The sequence below is a fragment of the Gobius niger genome (assembly GCF_951799975.1).
Source record: "Gobius niger genome assembly, chromosome: 9".
NCBI lineage: Eukaryota > Metazoa > Chordata > Actinopteri > Gobiiformes > Gobiidae > Gobius > Gobius niger.
Window position 1 is genome coordinate 32,079,522 of NC_136860.1, and position 16,452 is coordinate 32,095,973.

The 16,452-nt window shown below is 40.7% G+C and overlaps 2 protein-coding genes across 2 annotated transcripts; both read right to left on the reverse strand.

Moving 5' to 3' along the window:
* Nucleotides 1-975: 975 nt before the first annotated feature.
* On the reverse strand, nt 976-14,718 carry cops8 (COP9 signalosome subunit 8). Its single transcript, XM_079562552.1, has 7 exons — nt 14,587-14,718; nt 13,865-13,935; nt 12,707-12,755; nt 12,267-12,399; nt 5,027-5,134; nt 3,849-3,911; nt 976-1,460 (listed from the first exon to the last, which is right to left on the reverse strand). Exons 1-7 carry the CDS (start codon nt 14,656-14,658, stop codon nt 1,381-1,383), a joined length of 576 nt encoding a protein of 191 aa, XP_079418678.1. The 5' UTR covers nt 14,659-14,718; the 3' UTR covers nt 976-1,380.
* On the reverse strand, nt 9,192-11,115 carry trim63b (tripartite motif containing 63b). The gene has a single exon (XM_079562551.1). It carries the CDS (start codon nt 10,609-10,611, stop codon nt 9,574-9,576), a length of 1,038 nt encoding a protein of 345 aa, XP_079418677.1. The 5' UTR covers nt 10,612-11,115; the 3' UTR covers nt 9,192-9,573.
* Nucleotides 14,719-16,452: the final 1,734 nt, after the last annotated feature.

The following is a 16,452-nucleotide window of genomic DNA, read 5'->3' on the forward strand; positions in this document are numbered from 1 at the left end:
TGCTCTTAATTTGATAATGGATTGTAAGGATGTGAGAACTCTGTATGATGCTTATTTCCTCTTGGTGACCAAAATAGTTAATAGTAAAAGGCTTGTCTTAACCTTTGAATCGTAAGCCTAACGGTTGACATTAGACCCAAGAAACACATTTATTTCACTTAAACTGATGAGAAATGCGTCTTTATGAAATAAAATAATAAGTAATTACTAAGTAGTAGTGTAGTAATGTAAAAGTAAGACCATTCTGAGTAGGGCCTGACTGATATGGATGTTTGGGGTCCGAGACCAATATGAAGGGGGTTGACATGACCAGAAATATATGGCTATATAGGTCGAGATTTTGTGTAATTTTTTTAAAATCTCTCAATTAACATGTATTATTGCAGTTAAGGTTTCATTCATAGAAATATACCCAATAGAGGTCACATGATGTGGGTTTTCTAAGGCCAATGCAGATTATTGGTGATTTTGATTGGCCGATGCCGATATGCATCGCTGCTATGTTCATGATGCTTCTAAACGTGCCAGTGTTGAACTGTAACAGCAGGGGGTGCTGTATATTCATGTTCAGTATGTACATAGGAGGGAGCGTGTTTGAAAGACAAAAATCGGCAGATCAAAAAAGGATGATAAGCAAAAGTCCACAACATAAAATAGGTGAACAAATGTGTGACTGATTTTCACCATGTTCCTCCTCTCTCCTGAGGCTGAGGATGTTGTGGTTCTGACTGAGCTTTTCCAGGGCAAAAACACTTCCTTTCGGTTCCAGAGAAATTGGCCGATTTCTGCAGATATTGAAAATACCCAAATATGGCCAGATATTTCCGTCGGTGACATATTGGCCGGGCCCTAATTCTGAGTCCGGATTAATCGCAGGCTAAAAATGTTCTATGCCTTTTGCCAGTCATTGATACTCTCTGGAAAACTTAAACAAAATTGCAAGAATACATATGAAGATGTTGTATATTAGAAACAGCAAAATATTTATTCATCATTCAAAACAGAAATGTCACATATGAGGTCTGACAATATCGATGCATCCAGGCTCAGACTTAATACCTGACAAAATTCACTCCAGGGCAACCTTTAAGAGCTAAATCAAGAATAGACCTCAGCATCGAGCTTTGTATATTACACTGTGCGTGGACATTTGTGAATAAAAACATTCGGGTACTTTGAAATCAGGTCTGAATGTGCACAAGTTGAAGGGAAATGAACGAATAACAACAAATCGAACACATAAAGGAGGCAAAGGGGATGTTTCGGAGCTTGCGTCCAACATGCAGAATGAGTGGTGTTTTTTGGTTCGCGTTCGTCATTGAGGAGAGTTCGAATTGGGCTAAAGATGTTGTGGCAGTGGTCGATGGTGGTGCGGGTTTATCAGTTCTCCAGGAAAGCCACGTAGTCAGTGAGTCTGGCCAACTGCTGCTCATTTGGAACCAACGAAACCGGGGGAGGATCTGCAGAGGGAAAAGAGAGCAGAAAGATAAAATGTTACAATACAGATAATGTGCTACTATTGTCAAACGTTATCAAAGTATTCTGGACTGGATTGTTTAGAATCAAGGATGTTTTGCCCCTCATTCAGCTTTAAAAACTGGGATTTTACTACCAATGAAATGCTCCTGGAGGGCGTTTTTACTTTAATGTGCTGCACAATGAACAGGAAAGGAGAAGAGGGAAGAGAGAGTGTGTGAAAGAGAACTAGAGAGTGGGAGGAAAGAGGAGAAGTTGAGTCAGAGGGAGATTCCTGACTGGGCCAAGTGCTATCCATCTGTTCACATCTGTGCAGACCTCGTGCTCAAATTCCAGCCCAAGTCTGTCCACATGTACAGCTTTTTCCTAATATATCTTCACTAGCCTGGTCAGCAATCAACACAGCAACTTTCTGTTTACCAGGATCACATTTGGAAGCCCATAATGGACATAAATGAGAAGATTTGGGCAAACTGATCAGAAAGATGGAAAAAAAAAAACCTTTTATGGCTATGAAGATCTACTGAAATAGCCTCATATTATGATTGTACGTTCTCAGAAAAAGGCACAAATGGAGAAAATGTCTTAATGGCTGCACATTATATCAGCAAATATTGTTATTACAATATCCATATCACAAGAATCCACAAAATATGGCAAAATTGCTGAGGTCCTGACTTTGATGCACACGATTTTCAAATAGTCTGAATCAAAAATGCTTATGAAATGTGCAGGACATGGTTTTCCATATTTTCCACATTTATTCAATATAGCCTAGTTTTGTATGGAATTGATACTAAATTGTGTGGTTTTTTTGTTTTTTTTTTAAATTTGTGATATAAAATCCAAATAAAAAAATTGAAATCCTCAATGGAATCACTAGTCAGTATTCTAGACTTTCACCTCTTTACATTTGTTTTTAACCATCACCAAATCAACTGAAGTCAGGAGTTTTAACTCCAAAAATTCAGTATCAATTCACCCCATAGTTTTCATCCCGATTGTATTTCTTAAGATTGCTAGCCAAGTTTGCTAAAATATCACAATATACTTGCAATAGTGGTCCCTCTCTATAACGCGATTCATCTTCCGCGGCCTCGCTGTTTCACCGATCTGTTTTTAGTACAATTTTGCATGCTTTTTTACAGCGTATGGACGCCATACACGCATTGTTTTCTGCGTCCTGATTGGCTAGTCGCAGAGTGAGCCTCCTCTTGCTGCAGAGAGGATCTCTGTCAGTGTCCCGTCAACACATCACCGCAGAGTCACAGCGACACGGGCCAGGCATTAGCGAGTTCGACTCCGCGTTTACCTTCTCTACACTTTTCATTCGCCTTCTGAAGCCTGAAACTGCTACGATAAAACTTTGGTCGTAGCTGTGATTGTCTCTTAGTTTGAACAATTGCACAGCGGAGACGAGAGCAGCTCACGATGTTTCCATCCCCACGTCTGTAAAGTGAATCTAAAAATCTTAATAGACAAAGAAAAATCGCACAGTGACACCAGGCATAAGGGAGAACCCGTGTGAGCTAGTGAGAAAAGTGTATAAAGTGTGTGGTGGGTTTTACAGCCTTAAAACTTATATAATAATTGTAAAAAATAAAGCTGACTACTTGCGGATTTCATCTATTGTGGGTTATTTTTAGAATGTAACCCCACGATAAACAAGGGACCGCTGTATTCAAGACAATTATTGGATATTACAATTTTTCTCATTGTGCAGCCTTGCCCTTTGCATTTACAGATGGTCGAAAAAAACGTATCTCATTAGTCGTGGAGTCCTTGTGTCTCTGAAAAGCTGTGTTTAAACGCCATGCAAACATTTAAACAAGAGGCCAAAGAGTACAAAGACAAAGCTGTGTTTTTCATTGAGTGGACATGCCATTAATTACTGGAGCTGCGTAATAGTCAAACAACTCATCACGTGACCCCCGCAAACCCGAGTGATTACGACGGGACGAGGCCTAATTGGGAGATGTAAAACCTGGACACACTTTTCCATCACACATCAGCTCAACATTTATTAACTATCTCCACAGGGCAAACCAAAATCACCAACAGCTACGATCCGCTGTGGTTTAGCGGAGCAGAGCTTGGCAGGACATGTGGACTCCAGATGGTTTACAAAGAGACATCGCCTGATTACAAAGAGGACAGTATAGAGCCTCTAAAACAAATGTAAATCAGGCTTTTTCCTGTATGTTTGGACAGAAGGCAACGATTAAGGGCAATGAGTTTGTGATGGAGACAATAAATATATTTGTGCTTTCATGTTTTTATAGTAGTCTACTAAATGGAAGGAGGAGAGGAGGGCAGTGTAAATCTAAGATGGTTTGACAAGGAACTTTTAAAGGCGCAACACTGCCACCTACCTGGCTTTTTGGGCATCACCATCCGAGTAGCCGGGTCAGCCTGCCAGCCCTGGCTCACCACACCTATGGAGAAACAGAAACAGAAGACAACGATTAATATTAACAATAGTATATCAACACAATGGGTAGGCAACGTTGTAAAGTCAGGTTTTAGTAGTTCTGGTCTTCATGTTGCTTTGGATACCTCGTTTCCCTCAATTTAATAGGCGCATTATGCAACATTACATGCATAAAAAATGTATTCATAAAAGTTAATTTTAGTGTGTATTTGACCTTTCAGTGACCCAGCGGTTGTATGGGTGGTTAGTATAAAGCCTATACTTTCCATCCTGGTGGCTGGTTTTCAGAATAGAATTTATATGTAACCATGGATACCGATCAGCAGTGAACATTTCAAGAAACTATTGATCCTGGAGTGTCCTAAAGGCGATTGGGATGGAAAGTTAAGGCGCTATGCTAACCACGCAAGCATCCGCTGGGTCACTGAAAGGTCAAAGATGTATTGATATCAACTTTTACATGAAAAGTTGCATCATGCACCTTTAAGTGATGCCTCCTTGGTGCACACCTGTACTTTCTATTGTGAAAATGAATTGCTGAAAATGAATGTCCATGTGTGATTCATTCATTCATTGTAGTGCAAGCCTTTTTCTTAATTTCTTAATTATGTTTTCAGTGCTTATCCCCTCCCTTTCAAGGCCTTATACCTGATTTTTTGGGATTACAAACAAATAAGGGCAATGAGTTTGGACCACAACTAACTATTTAACTCCCAACTTTCCTCACATGCAGCATCCTACTTCTTCACAGGGGCAAGTTTATAAGCGTGTTTCACAATGTCACTCTCACAGCAATGCTACATCTAGCCTGCAACTTCATGACATTTATACAAATTCTTAATGATTAGATACACAGTATTACTTCCACAAATGTCTGAGATTACAGTATACTTAAAGAGGACAAAACCAATGTAGTTGCACTTCTTAAAAAACATCAGGAATTGGACCTTTAACTTTACACTATTATACTGTATTCTACTTTGATGGTTTAGGAAATTCTTAAGTGATAATTTGCATTTTGTCCTATCAACCGACAATTTCATAGCAGAGACCAGTTGTTGAGTGGATTGGATATTTCCTGTTTACACAGTAATTCGTGAAAGCATTCTTCTTCTTTACCTTTTACTGCCTCCTCCACAGAGTAGCCCACAAAAGCGGCGAAGTCTTCTGCTGAGATGGACGTGTAGGCCTGTGCCACTAAACTGTACGCCCTTTGCCTCGTGCTTTCTGCGAACACAGAAAAACAGTAACGTAAACATGGACATACTGCACACGTGTATCTGCCCATGTGTCAATGCACAGATGGACTCAGCCGACATGTCAACGTGCTTTATGTAATGGAAGGGTGACGTTAGGGTCTTAAGTTTCTTGTAAACAACCAGTTTGCTACAGCTTTGGGGGTTCTCTCTCTGAAGGGGCGACCAGTGCTTCAGAGGATTTTTTTTTTTCATTTATGACTTGAATTGATCTCATGTGAGAAAAAGAGCCAGAGCCACATCTTTTATATTCTTTTCAATTTTACATATAACTAAATGAAAATAATCAGTAAAACAGCATGGCGGGCACCCCAGTGAAAGCTTTTTAAACAAAATATTATCTACAGCAGTTGTAGTAGAGCTTGTAAAACATACATTGCAAGTCGAATATCAATCAAGATATTCACTTCTTTGTGCACATTTTACCGAAGTTCATGAGCTGCTGAGCTAACACAAGAAATATATGTTTGCAGAAGTCTAAACCTGTGCTTCCCAAAGTGCGGGTCACAAGCACAGAGCTGGGGGTCCCAAGATAATCTCAGCATATGAAAAAAGGAAATAATCAATAGTGCATTTTACATAATTTGAAAACGGCATAGATTTGTGAACTGAGGTCAAACAGCATGTAAATAAGCATTACTAAACCAGATTATTTTAAATGCTTCTGTGCCAGATGTCATCTACTGATTTGTTTTTTAGTGGGAGTTTAAGATTGTATAGGAATTTTGGTCACCGTGGCCTAAATATTTGGGAAACCCTGTCCTAAACTACAGACTTAGCAAGTTTAATAATGAGACCCCATGGAGACAGGGAATCATAGAATTGTTATAGAATAATTTCAGTGTAAACGTTTTGCTATTTGCGATTGGAATTTCGATTTTAATGTACACATGCACCCATGTAGAAGTGTAGAGACTCCAGTTCCATTAAGTATCCATTTCTTAGATATATTTTCCCGAATTCAGAAATGCTCCAGTCTTTCGAACGGCTATTTGAAATGAGCTGATGCCAAATGTCCAATTAACGAGCCATAAAGCCCATCCCTACTTCTGAGTCAAGCCTTGGACTAAACAACTTCCCCATCATTTTTTCTCAAGTGTTTTGGTAAAATCTAAATGCTCACATCTGCGTGGAGCACTTTTGATGTCAGGCTAATTTCGCCCACTCGTTTGATAATAACAATGTGCATGTTGCAGACAGTTACAAATGTCAACCATCGAGGAAAAACCGCTGAGATCACGGGAATTGGTTTGGGGTTAGATGAAAATTAAGTTTGTCGTGTTAAACTAATTCAAATTGCTTTAAACATCTGGGGTTGTTTCAAACCAAATGGAGTGCTCTCCGCCATGGAGGGTCTAATTGTATCCAATGAGCTCAGTCTAACACTTTTATTCCGAGTCGTGACTGGAGCGTGGTTGATATGCAATGACTTTAAACAGTTCAGAGAAACCACTCGTGTCTATCAGCAGGTCGGTGTCACGGTGCTCTCGTTATCTGTGCTCCCAGTTTATAACTCTCGCCAAACACTATTCCAAAAGATGCAGTTTAAAGAACACATTAACCTACAGCGCCTTCCAAATGTAAGCATCCTTGGACAACACAGATTTTTCACTGTATAAATTACTTGGTTTGTCATCACTTACTCTTTGGTTTTTGTTTTGCCTTCATATTCTGTTTTTTTTTTTTATAACCACAGCAAACACAGCAAAACTTAAGTACTTATCATTTCTCTTGGGTCTAAAAGGTTTTTGATCAGGCTATACTTCACTATATTCCATCCATAATTGTTCAAAGTTGTGATTGTCCCAACGTACCAGGATTGCAAAATCAAATTGGGTGACTTTTCAAATGACAAAGCCTCAAATCCATGAGAAGTGCCCGGTCTGGATCACTGGAGGAGCACAGCATCATTACAAATGAGTCAAATACATTCAAATTATGTCCGTCCAAACCTGTGGGCACCGAAGATGGTTTTTCAAAGGTTTTTGTGTGAGTTTGGCCCTGATACATGGAAACCCTGCAACGAACTGTCAGTAGGGTGGTTGAATATTTTCTATTGCTGCAGTACGTCAAATTGCAGGATTGTTTAGTATCGTAAGAAATAGCCATAATAATCCTATTGCATTTGAATCATTTGTTGGGTTCTCAGTTTCCCACTACTTGCTACACCAGCCATGTCGGATTCCAACATAAAAGCAGTGTCTTTATCTACAGTATGTGTGTCACTGTCGCCTAGTTTATCTAGTGACCAGCTGACCCGCTGCTGTGAGGGGAGATAACTACATTGCCGCTTTCACGTATGCCCTGCAGGGTCTGGCCTTTGGGGAGGTTTACAGCCTAGCAACGCTTCAATGTGTACCCCCAACAAGCAGACGCCCCCTCTCTCTCTCTCCCTACTCCGTCCACTGTCCGGGCACGAACAGAGCGGTAACAAAAACAAGAGCGATGAGAAAAGACAGCTGTGGAGGGGAAGGCCGCAAACAGTCACCGCTACAGCACCACAGAGAGACCAGCAGCTCCAGACTGTTCTGCTGTACTGGACATGGCGTGGGCTGTAGGACTAACAGTATGAATGCCATTTATACATTTCAAGGCCATGGCAAAGTGATGTCAAATAAAAACAATGATGGGGACAGTGCAGGTTTATGAATATGACACACACTGGGTTGTAAAATTTGTTTCCATGCGCAATAGCATTCAAACACTTTCATTGTTACAGTCTGCTCACAAAGTCATTGAGGTCAGTGAGGGTAAAGTGTGCTGCTCATGGACACAGTGACAGCACGCACTGTAGCTGGGACAACAGGCACAATCTTCAGAGTGGAACAACGACTGCAATTTGTATTATGGCTGCTAGCTGGTTTTGATAACATGGACCCACTTTTACCTTTTTTACTCTTTCATTATGTCCTGGTGACTAAAACACTACACTTCTTTGTTGGAAATTGGTTACCATTAACATTTTCCCAGAGTTTTCTAATGTGTTCATTTGACCTTTTTGAGGAGGTTCAACGTCAACAAATGTGAATGTTTTACTAAACAATACATAGCTATGGGGTAATATGGTGCAATAAAATTGCATTCAATAACTTCAGGCTGAAAGCTTCTTGTTTCAATGTATTATTCTTGTTGATTATTTTTACACTGATCCAACATTAAAAAATAGGTCAAAGGTTAGAGGCCGTGAAAGAAATGTAGTAACTTTCTCAGGTGCAAACAGGGTTGGAAAAACAAATCAAATGCTTTGTCGTGGTGAAAATCTCCCCACTGGTGAAGATGTTGTCTACAAACAGGCCAAAAATAATATCCGTCTGACCTAGCTTTCTTTCCTTCACGTGTCATTGGGAATGAAGTCTGCCTGTTGCTTTGCTAATATCAAATAAAACAAAAGATGTAAGAATTTCAACATGTCTGGATCAGAGAGTAGTGGTAAGATTTCCTCCTCGTAGTAACAAAGGAGGACAGTAGGTTTACCACAAATAAATGCCAAAATACATAACACAATGCAAGTAACAACAGGCGGTAAATAAATCTTCTGTGCATCTCACTTCATAAACAGTTCAGGCCGCTGACCGGCCTGGGCTTATCAAACCAGGTCGTCTGAAAAGTTTGATGCCAAATGCCAAGGCTCGGAGTATTTTTACCTCGGCCTTTTGACCATTCACAGAGACCCAAAGATGACTTGTGTGACAACTGCAGGCCCTTCTTAGCTCCTTACATTTGAAGGTGCTGAGCAAGGCGAGGGGTGAGGGGTTTTTATGGAGGAGGAGAAACAGGAGCCTCTCTAGCCTTCCATGACAAGTCTATTCCCGGGACGCTATCATTTCGCGGCCCTCACCTCTTAAAAATAGCCCCTGCTTTTCACCAGCAAAGGCAAAGCAGACAGGACAAAGCAAGGGCTTTTATTTTAAGTGCCCTCTATTGCCAAGTAAGAGCAGCAACCAGCCTGCAAAAAGGAGAAAATGTCAAGGTTTAATAAACCTTTTGTAAACAATAAAACTCAACACATGTTACTTTTCATGCATCTTTATTCCTTGTTCAATACATTTTCATAAAAAACAGAAAAAAAACTACAATCAATAGTGAAAAATGCAGCCTCCTTTGGAGGTCCACATATGAACATGTGCAGACATGTTACGCAGACATTTAGCTAGCACTATATTTATCTCACAGCAGCTTCGAAACAAGTACAAAAGTATAAAAAAAATTAAGAAAGTGTCAGATTCTGACACTTAACTTAAATATTGCACTATCAGAATGGGCACATTGCAGTGGCCCGAATCCTCTGGAACTTGATATTTCCTCAAAATGTCCCTGCCATAAACACTTCTGTAACAAACCTTCAAAATAACATTCTTAAATATTGTCCATAACTTAAACTGAAGTCCATTAGTGAATTCAAGTTTCTCATTACTCCTCTTCCTCCTCTTCCTCAGCATCCTCAAAGTCATCTTCATCAACTCCAAAGTCCATCTTGGCCAGCACCGTCTCCACATGCTCAGTGGACAAAGTGAAGTGATCCATCTTCTCGAAGCCTGGCTCGGGCCGGTCCTCTCCCAGGGAGCTCTTAGCCGCATCTTTGGTCTGTGAGATGAGCTTCTTGGAGGCGACCAGGAACTCTGCAGCGCTGTTCTGCTCCAGGGCCCGCACAGCCGAGTCAGTCAGGTCGGTGCTGGACTGTAGCCTCTCTCCATACCTCTGGGCCAGAGCTCTGAGCGCAGCCACCTTCTCATCCTGCTCCTTGCCGACCTGCTCCAGCAGCGCAGCCTTTCGGTCCTCCAGAACGGCGTACAGCAGGTCAAATCGCTCGGCCAGGCTCTGCTTGGCACGTTGGGCGTTTTCCTGCACCACTCGGCACGACTCATCCATCTGGTTCAGCAGCGCCTGCAGACGTGCGTTACTGGCCACCAACGTGTCAATGGCATTGCTCAGCTCTCCCTTCTGTGTCTGGTAAATAGAGGCTAAAGGAGCCACCTCACAGTCCTTGTGCTGGCCGAACACCTTACACATGGAGCAGGTGGGCACCTGGCAGGTCACGCAGTAGATGTTGATTTTCTCATCTTCATGCTCCTGGCACATCAGCTCTTTGGACTCTTTAGGCTTCAAATTAGTTTCTGTGTTAGTGCTGCCACTTCCTTCCTGCTGCTGTTTGTAGATATCGATGATATTTTCCACCAAAAGGTTTCTCTGGAGGCCGTGGACTCCATGGCGGTCGAGCACCACTTCAAACCTGCAGGTTGGGCACCTGAAGACACCTCCGGAGAAGCGATAGGGGTTTCGGGAGTCGTACAGGTCGCTGGCACAGCTGCGGCACAAGTTGTGTTGGCAGGGCAGAATGACCACAGGTTTGGTGAACATATCCAGGCAGATAGGGCAGCTCAACTGCTTCTCCAGGCTGTCCATTGGGCTGGGAGGCCTCACGATAGAGCTAGATCTCTGGACGTCCATGGTGCAAGTGTGTCCTGCTTGTTCCTCTGTTGCTGGCTAGTTTATAAATGTCCCCAAGTGAAAACTACTGGGCTCTTTGTCCCCTCAGGCTGGAGCGAGCTCTAAAAATAGTATGCTAGGCTGGGGGCTGATCCTTTAGGGTATGCTAGTGCCGGGCAAATGCTTAAAGTTGTTCTGGGTAAGAGCTAGCAGCTCCCTGCTTTATACTGGCCTCACAGCTGTGACACCCGATCTGTCTGACCAAGGGTGCACACATTCCAGTGCAGCTGGGCGCTGTTCACAGAAAGCCCCCCCTGCCGTGCTGTCACATGTCCCAGTGGAACTGTGTCCCACAAACTTCGAGACACAAACAGGTCCATGTGACCTCTCCACCTGAGTCCCAATAGTAAACAACATCATGTCGTAATGATTGCCTCCTTCTAGTGAAGTGTTTTATTTACATCAATCATCATGTTTACGTCATGCTTCTAAAGCTTCATGGAGAGAGGTTAAATGACTGGACTGACAAAACAGCACCAGCCTCTAAAGGTTCTTTTAAATATATAAATATTTAGAAAGTTCTTTTAAATATATAATATAGATGACAATAATACAATGTTTACTTTACCACAATATTTAAAAAAAATAATAAAAAGACAACACATAACCAGCATTTAAACTGAACACATAATAAGGCGAACAAATAAATACACATTTAATTAATTAAATTAACAAAATGGTATACTACTTAGTTTGTGAAGTCTTGACTAACTAAATTTTTTATTTCATGAATGAGGCACCATCTTGTGACCGTGAGCGTCAGTGGAGGCATTGGACTGAACAGTAAACATGAGCTATTCTTACACTCTTTCACAACAGTCTTTCCCGAGAACTAAGTACAAACTTGTGCTTTAGTAAGCACTTGGAAAACATGTCACAGTGACTTTGGTGCTTCTGTAATCTAAGGTTTAATAACAGTATTTGAATTCATCTTTATGACAGCTGAATCATTTGGGATATGTTAATTTCAAAGTGGTTATGTAAATAAACTTTATCTCACATTAACCGTAAGGCAAGAAACATCAATCGTACCTCATTTAAAAATTCATTACTTCCAGGATTCAGTCACTGAGCTTTTGATGTTATTTATTATCTTCTGTTTATTTTGTTACATTGGTGTTAAACTGCATTACCAAAAACTATCTGCTTCTTCTTTTGCAAATAAGATTCGCAAAGGGAAGTTCATTACAAACAACGACACAATCCTGTCAATATGTTGTCGGGTTGCACAACATATTGACAAATTATTATGACCCAAATAGTGACGCAATACCCATACCGCAAAAACACAACAATATATCACACAATGAGAGATGTTTTCCATACGACTGAGGTTCACATATTTTACACACCCTAAAAACAACAATGCACTAAAACGAGTGCCAAAGTGAAATATTAGTCATGATTTTCCAAGTATAGCTCTATTTTAGCCCTGCCCTGATGAGCATTATTTCAAGTCTTGCCTTTACACAATTTCACGGAAATAAACAAATTACTGCAGCTCTACTCCATGATACCATTGTTAATGACACAAAAGAAATTCGCCTTCTTTGGCCTGGATGATTCCTATATTCCAAAGCCTATTACATGTACAGTATGATCGAGGATGGTGTTACCTCGTAGCGCCTCCATCACTGGGAGGATGCCTTCGGACCACTGGTGGGCTGCAATGGCTGTGTAAATCCCTGGGAACTCTCGCTGCCAAATGTGCTGGCCCACCGCCCAAATGGCAGCCAGCTCTGGGTTCGCCTGGACACAATGAGAGGAAAGAGTCTCAGCATCGTTCTGTATTCAAAAAATGATGATAAAATGCTACTGAATACGCTTGAGTGCTTTAAAAGTTTGTGGAATTAATATTTTTCAGCCAATGTTAGAATATATCAATGGACATTTATGTGAGAAGTGTCTGTTAGAGCTATAACCGAGCTGGACCTATGAAAGAAACTTTAAATGTGATTTGATAATCCATTAAACTTCATCAGTAGAACAGAGTAAAAGCTTAGCATTTCAGGGATTGTTCCTGTTTTTTAATATAATATATATATACAGTATATACCGTTTTTATTGCTTGAGGAATCCTTTTCCAGAGGTATCTAGCATTATTCCTGCACAACAAAAGAAGGTACATAGTCACAGAAATGTCATCAACAACAAACAATTTGGAAATTATAGATAAATTGCATACAACATATTGAATGATTTTCTTTTTTTTTTTATGTACGTATATCAACACATTAGGGCTGAAGCAACTAATCGATTAATCGACAAATAATAGATTACTAAAATAGTTGTCAACTATTTCAGTAATCGATTAATCGTTTTCTAGCAAACACAGACTAAAATAGACCAAAAAAGACATGACAATTATGTATTTTGGATGAAAACCTTCTTTGTTTTTAAAGTTAGGGTCTGTAGTGTTTTGTACATTATAAATTTCATAAATGTCTGTCTTTGTCTCGTCCGATCAGAAATCAGAATTAGCACAAAGAGCCTCCAACAAACGTTTACTTTAAGTTTACTCCATCAACATGTCCGCAAGCAGCGCCACTTTAGCTCAATGTCATAACAATGTTTAAAAAATACAATTTCCATGCACCCTTCACAGCCAAGCAATTAATCGGTTAATCGTAAAAAATAATGAGTAGATTAATCAATTACCAAAATAATCGTTAGTTGCAGCCCTACAACACATACAGGTATAGATTACAGGACACTGTTTGGGTACTGAAGTGCTGAATGTTCTGAAAGATGGTCAAACTTAGAAGTTCTGGGGAAGCTCGGGAGTTTTAGCCTAATACCCAAATCCTGTGGCTTTTAGACAGCTTGGAATATTTGATCAACTCCTATAACAGTAAGAGAACCAAGTGTCAATCTTCAATTTTTATGTTGATTTTTTTTTTAATCAACATAAAGGATAGTGATTTACTGTTGACCTTGGCTGCTCCTGTCCTGTGATGACTCATGTCCAGGTCACACTGAAGCAACTACATTTATCAGCTGTTTGAAGTGACAGCACACTTTCTCCACTGTCTATTAATACTGAATGTCTAGTCGAGACAATATGAATGAATCATAAATCAAAAACTTGCTCACTGCTCCAAGTATCTTGAGACACGCTGACAAACCAAATGGCCATTCCCTTGTTTTGAATTCATGAATAAGTGAGCGATGAAAAGTGCACCCCGGTATAAATGATGCAACGGTTCGCACTTACATGTCATTGTGTAGTAAATATAGAGCCAGCAGCTGACCGTACACTTGAGGTGTTGCGATGCCCCCTGGTGCCTGTCCAGAGAAACACATGCAGCATGGAAACACAATCATTGACGATCTCGCGTTTATTGTGACATCCAACTGCACTTTGCTTAAGATTAGATGAACAAAACTACACAATGTCTACCACTGTTATAACAAAAGCATAACAATAAGATAGCAATGCATTATGGGAAACTTCAACAACCTCTGCAGCCATTTCTTTAGCTTAGGTTGATAAATGTGTCATCTGCAGTGCAAAATACAAACTCCTACAAGATTAATACGATATAAATCTTCGTTTTTACTGGCTTTAAACGAACTTGCAAAGAATTAAAAGCTGTTACAGGAAAAGATACCCTGAATTGGCTTATATTAAGGCTTGTTAACCGTTCTAGCAGCAGTGCCCCTCTATAGTCTGGATATTTTGAAGACAGATTTCTGAATAAATAACGCATGTGGCATTTACGGATTACACAAACGATAATACAAATCCTAATAATGTATATTAAGTAAATACAGGTCAGAAATGGCTCAAAAAGGGCACTGTTTCAACGTATTAGCAACTTGCATGCTAGCGCTAGCTACCATAACAATGACTCAGAACAGCGAGAGCAAGGGCGGCTGCGACTTTTAATGAACCTCTGACACAACACGCATAAAACCTCGGTAGCCAGCGCTCACCTCGAGTTCCTGGGCTTCGCATTGCTCCAGCAGCTTCTCATAATTGTCCTCCATCATCACAGCTGTAGGCATGATGATGCCCAGCCGCTGCGCACTGAGCCTCCTCTTCCGCCTGAGTCACAGCTCCGCAGCCAAACCGGTGCTGCCCTCTGGTGGGTGGAATACGCATAGCGCTGGAAATTGAAACCTGGTGCTGTCTAGAAATGGGTTATCATAAGCTAGTCTGTTTTATTTATGTAACTTTAAAACCATCTGTCTGTCTGTCTGTCTGTCTGTCTGTCTGTCTGTCTGTCTGTCTGTCTGTCTGTCTGTCTGTCTGTCTGTCTGTCTGTCTGTCTGTCTGTTTAAAAAAAAAAAAATCTTTTCAGTTTACACATCATTTCCATATGCAACACTGTTTTTGTTCCCCCTCACCCTTTGAGATAATGGGTCTTGTATATAGCCCAAGCAATTATGCACATTACATTTGCATGTACAGTTTAAGAAAAAAAATACAATGAGACAACCCACACAAGAGGGAGCTGAGTCGGGGGGCAAAGCTCTCGATTTACCGATCGATCTACGTTTCCCACCCTCACCTTTAGTCATGAGATTTGGGTAATGACCAAAAGGACAAGATCGCGAATACAAGCGGTCAAAATGGGAGGTGCTCCAGGCATGTCCTATTGGGAGGAGGCCTTGTGGAAGGGCCAGGACACGCTGGTAGGACTATGTCTCCGTACTGGCCTTGTGACGCCTCGAGGTCCCCCCAGAAGAGCTGGAGGAGGTGTGCTGAGACTGCTGCCAACGCGACCCGGCTCCGGATAAAGCGGAAGAAAATGGATGGATGGAATGGACATTTTTATTGAGTTGTGCATCTTTTCAGTTTACACATAATTTCCATATGCCGTACAGTTTTGTTTTGTTTTTTTCCCCCTCATCCTTTGTGATAACGGGTCTTTTACATAGCCTGAGCAATTATGCACAATGCATTTGCATGTACAGTTAAAGGAAGTAATAAAAAATAAAAAATAAGAAATAAATAAATACGACACAAACGGCACACTCACACACAATCTTGCACCGCTATCTTAGTGAGGACACTCATAGACATAATGTATTACCCTGACCCTAACCCTGAACCCTAAGGCCCTAATCCTAACCTTAATCCTAACCCTAACCCTAATTTTAACCCTAACCCTAAAACCACATCTTGACCCTCAAACAGTCCTTCAAATAAGTGAGGACCACCCAAAATGTCCTCACTTTACAAAAATGTCCTCACTTTTCAAAAATGTCCTCACTCTGTTGGTTAAAAACTCAAACTGGTCCTCAGAATGTCGTAATTACAAGAAAACACACACACACACACACACACGCACACACACACACACACACACACACACACACACACACACACACACACACACACACACACACACACACACACACACACACACACACACACACACACACACACACACACACACACACACACAAACACAAACAACCCCGTCCCACCCCATTTACTTTAACCTGATTGATTTGAAAGCTTTTTACTAAACAGATTCACAAATGAAGCTATGGCAAGTTGTTGGGCTAAAAGACTATGGAATACTTCATAGTTCATATTCATAGCTGTGTATGTATGTCTATTGGTAATTCACAGCAGGTCACAAAACATTAATCATTCAACGCCTCTAGCATTGCTCCTTCTCATGCTTCTTCGGGTCATGGTCAAAAGGGCATCAGTCATTTTCCAGTCATGTCATGGCATTGAAAAATTGAAGTAGTTTTATTATGTGAATTTTAAAAAAAATGTGGATGTTTCCAAATACAGATATCTTGAATGTTACATATTTCATAACACCAATCTTTAACAATTTT

What these genes read in the sequence shown, in the direction of transcription:
- cops8 (XM_079562552.1), bottom strand. Translation starts at nt 14,658, where the DNA reads ATGCCTACAGCTGTGATGATGGAGGACAATTATGAGAAGCTGCTGGAG. An exon ending in TATTTACTACACAATGACAT is followed by an intron (nt 12,756 to 13,864) that starts GTAAGTGCGAAC and finishes TTTGTTGTGCAG; the next exon opens with GAATAATGCTAGATACCTCT. An exon ending in AGTGATGGAGGCGCTACGAG is followed by an intron (nt 5,135 to 12,266) that starts GTAACACCATCC and finishes CTGTGTTCGCAG; the next exon opens with AAAGCACGAGGCAAAGGGCG.
- trim63b (XM_079562551.1), bottom strand. Translation starts at nt 10,611, where the DNA reads ATGGACGTCCAGAGATCTAGCTCTATCGTGAGGCCTCCCAGCCCAATG.